At 38.1% G+C, this 6931-nt stretch overlaps 1 protein-coding gene across 1 annotated transcript; it reads right to left on the minus strand.

The window, feature by feature from the left end:
- Window positions 1-1283: 1283 nt before the first annotated feature.
- LOC149144166 (uncharacterized) lies at window positions 1284-4900 on the minus strand. Its single transcript, XM_089452052.1, has 3 exons — window positions 3784-4900; window positions 3538-3691; window positions 1284-3411 (listed from the first exon to the last, which is right to left on the minus strand). The coding sequence occupies exons 1-3, from the start codon at window positions 4898-4900 to the stop codon at window positions 1284-1286; spliced, it is 3399 nt and encodes a 1132-aa protein (XP_089308178.1).
- Window positions 4901-6931: the final 2031 nt, after the last annotated feature.

Below are 6931 nucleotides of genomic sequence, written 5' to 3' on the forward strand. Positions count from 1 at the left end.
TGTGTGTTTTTCCAATGAAGTGAAATGGTTAGGTCGATTCAATCTATAATATTTAACGAAGAAGAATCACTTCAAAGTAAATAAATTATGCAAACGAAATCAATCTTTCAAAAAATGAGGTACATACTTTACAATGTAGATTAAAAGAGGAGGTTAACAAGAAAAATGAATTAGAAAAACAACTTCAAGTACCAATGTAGCAAATTTGCAATTTATAATTGAAGGATCAAGTGTCAATTCATCAAGACATTACAGTCCAAAGAGAGGAGGAATGGCCACAACAAATTTATGATGATTCAAAAAGAAAGATTAGAGATTTGAATTAAATCCTTATCAACAAAAATTTGAAGATGGTGATGCTTAAAGTCGAAGAAGAAATTTGTAATAAGGTTGATGTATCCCTTTCAATCATACTTTTACTTCAATTATTTAGAGACAAACACTTAGAGTATACATAGATGGTGAATAAAAATGCATAAGACCAACCAGAGGCTTTTGTTTATAAAGTAATGGAATATATACTTGATTGATTTTCTTATTAAGTGCTACCTCTAGCATTAAGTAAACTATGTTATTAGAATGTTAATAACACATCATTTCATTTCTATTATGGATGATGTCTTATATTATGTGTCTAGTGCAATACTTGAATGAATGCAAAAACTTTGTAGAGAATACTTGAATGGATGCAAAAACTTTGTAAAGAGATCAATGAAGCCTCGCTAAATTTAGTCTTGTATTCCTCCTTGAGCTAGTTTCCACATAAGCTATGCAGATAGCTTCAACTTTTATTTATGTGTCATGAACATTTGCAAGATTCAACTTGCAAATTTTATTATTTGGTAGAAATAATTTTTTTTCCAAAACTTTCCATCAACTTTCTATTTTTAGAGCTAGTTTTTTATTTATTTGCTTATGATAATTTTATAATTAAAAATTTGAAGTATTTAATTGTATTGCATCATTGTCTTTATAAATTACAAATTTTAAATTATAATAGTGAATAGAAATCCTTTAAAGTGATGTAGCTGAAATGACATACATTGGAATACTATTTTAGAAAACAAATGAGATCTAAAAAAACTCTTCCATTCATTCATGAAAAATATCAAGAAAGAAAAATATGTTTATTTATTATTTATTATTAAAATGTATATATATATATATATATATATATATATATATTTTAACTGAAACAGTTAATTTTTATTGATAGAAAGCTGATCAGGCATAGCCTAAACGACCATTACAATTTCCAATAATAACTAAAGCACTCTTTCCTCTTAAGGAATGTTTGCCTTGATCGGAAGTTCTGCATTTATGCTGATCATTCCTTCTTGAAGAGAGCATCCAATATTTGCCAATCTGTCCGCGTCTTTGTTTAATCCTCTAAGAATGTGGCATATTTGAGCCGAATGGAGATCTTTCAACATTCTGTTTACTCTTGCTAGCTGTTTGTTCAGTGCCGGATCCTTGAGACTTTTCTTTTTTACCATTGTTTTTATCAGCAATTCTGAATCGCCTATGATTAGGATTTCCTTTGGGTTTTCTTTTCTGGCAATTTGGCAAGCTTTCCAGAGACTGAGAATTTCAGCTTGATTGTTTGTTTTCAGTCCCAGGCCCCAGCTGAATTCGTCTTTTTTCCCATTCCGGTAGAAGATCACACCTCCTGCTCCTGACCTCCCTGGGTTGCCTTTTGAGGCTCCATCAAAGAAAATGGTGCATTTGTCCTGGGATTTCCACCACTTTTGGAAGTTGTCCTCAGATTCACGGATCTGCCATCTTTCCTTGTGGATTGGGCGCTTAATTGTTGGATGTCTGTCTTTTCCTATGTAGTCTTCCAGCCACGCTCTTTCTTCACTTCTTAGGGAGTTGTCTTCCTTTGCTGTATAGTGATTGAGAGTTTCTAAGAGGAGCTTCTTTGCCTGTTCCGCCACTTTCACTGCTGGCAGCTCAGTGTTATTGAAAATAATCTCGTTCCGGGCTAGCCAGATTTTCCAGCAAACATATTTAGGAGCAGCTGTCCATACTTTGTGCCAAATTGATTTGCTGACAATACGGTGGGGATAGCTGGCATTCCAGGATGTAAACATGGAGGCTATCGTGCTTTGAGTAGGGGGGTTCACATTCAGTCCGGAGAAGAAAATGGACCATACCTCCTTCGCGAAATCACACACTATGAACATATGATTTGCAGTTTCCAGTTCTCTTTTGCAGAGGGCGCATCTATGTGGCCCTGCTATGCTCCTTTTGCACAAGTTTTCTCCCGTAAGAATTTTGTTGTGAAATAATGTCCAAAAAAAGAAGTTGATTTTAGGGATGCTGAAGCTGTCCCAAATCTGCTTCCACACAATTCCCTGGTATGGTGAGTCTTGTTTGCTTTGCAATTGATAATATCCTTGGCTTGCTGTGTACACTCCGTTCTTGCCCCAGCCCCAAATGTCTTCATCATCGATGTGAACTGGAGCAAAATCAGAGATTGCTTCGATGAGGACAGCCAACTGATTTTTTAATTGTTCTGGAATTCTGGGTAAATTCCATCTCTGCCAGTTGCCATTGCTGTCCCATTCTGATAAATCCTCGATTTTCCTGATGCCTTTTGCTCGGAGCCAGTCTCTGATCTCAGCGATCTCCATTTTTTCGATGAGAGGCCGGTGTCCCATTATACAGTCTTTCCATAAATTGGTTTTTTTCCCATTGCCAGGAATGCGGTATAAATGGCTTCTGAAGAACTCTATGCCTTTGCTGCACAATTTCCAGGCCTGCGTGCCTTTTGGATGCTTCTCCGGCTTGTAAGTCATGATGGTCCGATTCTTGAGGTATTTCTTTTTGAAGATCTGGCTTACTGGATGGTTGGGCTCAGCGCAGAGCTGCCATAGCAATTTGCAACCTAGAGCCAAGTTTGCATGCACGGGATCGCGGATTTGGAGGCCTCCTTCCGCCATCGGTCTTTTCACTGTTTCCCAGCAGACTAGGTGGAATCGATTGTTGTTCCCTCGCCCACCGTTCCACAGAAAGTTGCGTATATATCTGGAAATTTGATCTGAAATGGATTTAGGTGCCATCATCAGTGAAGCTTGAAATGTGGGCAGAGCCGAGAGGACAGATTTGATTAAGGTGAGTTTGCCGCCTGTAGATAACCAAAAACCTCCCCACGCTGCTATCTTCTTCTTGAATTTTGAGATTACTTCCTCCCACAGGTGATTTCTATTGGAGCCCAGCGTTATTGGAAGTCCCAAGTATTTGATTCTTTCCCATTCTGTGTGCCCTGTGTATCCCAGGTCTTCTGCGATTTTCCCAATTGAGTGTTGGTCTGTATTCCAACCATAGACCGCGCTTTTCTTTTCACTTACCAATGCGCCCGTGATGCTGCAAAATTTCTGTAATATGGTTCTGAAGGCTGTTGCTATTCTTGAAGAGGCCCCCCCAGCAAGAGCGAGTCATCAGCGAATAGTGCATGGTTCACTGGTTCTATGCCTTTCTCGATTCTGATCCCTGGTATACTGCCTTTTTGTTTTTCCATAGTCAGCTTTCTACTTAAAGAATCTGCCATCAGGATGTAGAGAAAGGGTGAAAGGGGACAGCCCTGTCTCAAGCCCCTGGTGGCTGGGAAGAAATTTGCAGGTCTGCCATTTATCATTGGTGCTATCCATATCTTCTCCAGGCAGGCTTTGATTAAGTTGATGAAGTCCTGGTTGAAACCAAAAGATGATAGAACCCTGTACAAAAAAGATCTATTAACTCTATCAAAGGCATTACACATATCCAGTTTGATTAGCATACCTTGTTCTTTTCGCATCTGACTGGAATGCAGAGCTTCCTGAACTTGGATGACGTTATCCAGGATGTGTCGCCCTTTCACAAAACCACCTTGAGCAGGAGAAATTAATTTTTGAAGTAGTGGTTTGATTCTATTTGCCAACAACTTGGCCAGTATCTTGTAGGATGAGTTACATAATGAGATAGGTCTGTATCTATCGAATGAACCTGGGTTTGCTTCCTTTGGAATTAGGGCGAGAAAAGTAGAGTTTATGCCGCCTCCGACCTTTGCCTTCCTCATGAAACCCTGAACCATTCTCAGGAGATCAGATTTGATTATCTCCCAGCATAATCTATAAAAGTGAATTGAAAATCCATCGGGCCCGGGAGCTTTATCTGGCTCCATGGACCAGACTATGTTTGATATTTCTTCTTCTGAGACTGGTCTTAGAAGGGTTTCATTGTCATCTGAACTAACTAGCTGGGGAATGTTTGTGAGGAATTCTTCTATGTCCTCCTCGCTCCCATCTTTTCCAGCACTGAGAAGGTTTTGGAAATGCTTAACGGCGGCCTCCTTTATTTGTTCAAATCCTCTGCATACCTGTCCACTGGATGTAGTAATTTCTGCAATGTGATTTCGCGAGAGCCGAGCCCTGTATTGTCTATGGAAATATGTAGTGTTTCTGTCCCCTGCTTTGAGCCACAAGCTGCGGGACTTTAATCGCCAGTATTCTTCCTCATTTCTAAAGGAGTTGTATGCTTTCCTTTGGGCGTATTTTTCTTTGTCTAGGTCCATGGTTGAAATGTCTTTCTCTTCCAGTCCATATTGGAGTTCTTCCAACTGTTTTGTTGCTTCTTTCCTCTGGCTGGTGGGAGTGCTGGCGACTTTCTTTATCCATTCTTTAAGTGCCTTCTTGGTGTTCTTCATTTTTTGCTCCCATACGAAGCTTGGGGAGCCTAAGACATCTGTTTTCCATGCTGTTTGTACAGTTTCAAGAAACCCCTCTCTTTCGGCCCATAGAGGGCTGAATCTGAATGGGAGGGGACCGAGATCTTCTTCCTCCTTTATGCACAGGAGGATTGGCTTGTGGTCCGAAGTTAGTTTAGGAAGGATCTTGGAGAAAACTATTCTGTTGTCCATCATGATTGAGCTGCTGGCGAGGAATCTGTCTAGCCTTGTTGAAATATGATGTTCCCCTGTTCTATTATTTGTCCAAGTGTATGCTCCTTTCACCGGCTTAAAGTCTACTAAGTCCCATAACTGGATGAGATTTTCCACAGTGGAGAGGAAGGGATCTCTTGTAGAGGATCCACCTCGCTTTTCTTTAGGATCTAGGATTATATTCAGAAATTAATATATTTTAGTTCAATCAATTAGCTAATTTTAGTATGAGTTCTATTTCCTTTTAATCAATAGGTTATAAACCAAGATATTAACTCTTCAAAATTTTTAATAAAAATAAAAGTAATTTATTAAAATAAAAATAAAAATAAAATAAAATTATATTAAGATTCTAGCCGACAGTGTGTTGTTCCTTAAAATTTATCCTCATGAGTATTTATTCTGTCTAATTTGCTCTTCTTTTATCATCATTCTTAAATCCTGATGATGGATCCCATTTGGGATTTGAAACGTTGGTATAAAAATGTTCATACTATGGATTCTCCGGTCACTGATTCAAGAGTATATATGTGTTAGTAGCAATTAAATCACTACACGAAAATAAGTCTCTTTTTTTTTACAAAGGGGGGGCGAGTCCCACGAAAATAAGTCCCTTGTCTTATAAACAAAAAAAAAAACTAAGTAAGTTATAACTATGTTATTATTGTTATAAAAAAATAATCAATATATAAGTTAAACATATATACATTTGAAAAAAGATGGAAAACAATTCTTATTCATGAAGATTTATACCTACTTTTCCATGAATATTCTTAATCTGTAAATAGACTTTGCTACAATACTATGGGTTAATACTATGTCTTATCAATACAACAAGGCCAAAAAACAATAACTCATTTCACTTGGCATTTGTTCATATCACATTTTTTTTAAAATTAATCAATGTAATGAAAAGAACAAAAAAATGCATTGCTACTTTCGAAATAATTCTCAATCTTCCATTTGTGTATATTATTAAAAATATTTTAAAATATTCCATGGAAGCTAAATCCTACTATCTCCCTAATAATGATTGATAATTAAATTAAAATTATGGAAGCTAAATATATGTACCAATATAAATATAAAAAAGTATATATATATATATAATTTTAAAAAAATTATGGGAGTTATATTCCAAAATAAATATACTTATCAATATAAGTATAAATAAATTTATTAAAAAAATTAATACATATTGTTTAAAAATTAGTAAATAAAAATATAGAATAAAATGCATTAATAACAAGCCACCAATAACTGTATTATCAAAAAGCATATTATTAAGAACTTTAAACATAGTGTATTTGTGTCATAATATCTGTCAAAACCTCGAGTCGGCGTCACCACCCTTGAGCGAGTGGGGCACCCATGACACATGAGGGCGAGTCACAGGCACGCATGCCCATATTGTGATGAGCGCCAAGTGCAACGGGCGTTGGAGTAGGTGCGCCATAGTGCTAGGGGCCCGCTAGACTCGTAGGAAAATGTACGTGTAGCGGTTTGGTTAAAGGCGCGCACTGGAGGCAAATCATGTAGTGAGTAGCAACATGCACGGTGGACAACAGACGAGCGACATACATAGCGGCGGGTAGGAGCACGGTGAACGAGGGTGCACACCTGAGCAATAGTGCCCACACCCCGAGCTCATGCAAGATGACTTGCAGGTAGCATTAAATAGAGGGGCATGTCAACATGGGCGGGCAGGTCAACTACAGGTAGACTCACCCAAAAGACATGACAGTTTTTTGGAGGAGAGTCGAGCACATATAAATAAGGCAATGGAAACTCTCTCCAAGGGTAGAACATCCAACCATAGAAACAAGTTCGCATATAGCAAGGGCAGTGCGGACGAGAGTTGGGACGCATTTAGGAAGTCACATGTAGGTAGTTTGGGCAGGAGATGTGCATAATAGTTGGGCCAAAGTGCAGCTAGGCCATGCGCTCACCTAGGAAGGCAAGTCGAGTTTCGTATTGGTATTTTTCTGCTTTAAGGCTGAACGGATTACA

This window comes from Pinus tabuliformis, chromosome X (genome assembly GCF_031772625.1).
Source record: "Pinus tabuliformis cultivar Carrire ecotype Pingquan chromosome X, CPIR1, whole genome shotgun sequence".
NCBI lineage: Eukaryota > Viridiplantae > Streptophyta > Pinopsida > Pinales > Pinaceae > Pinus > Pinus tabuliformis.

Excerpts from the sequence above, each read along its gene's own strand:
- LOC149144166 (XM_089452052.1), bottom strand. The coding sequence starts at position 4,900 with ATGGACAACAGAATAGTTTTCTCCAAGATCCTTCCTAAACTAACTTCG. Across the intron at positions 3,692-3,783 it reads TCAGATGCGAAAAGAACAAG|GACTTCATCAACTTAATCAA; the intron begins GTATGCTAATCA and ends GGTTTCAACCAG. Across the intron at positions 3,412-3,537 it reads CCTGATGGCAGATTCTTTAA|AATAGCAACAGCCTTCAGAA; the intron begins GTAGAAAGCTGA and ends GGCCTCTTCAAG.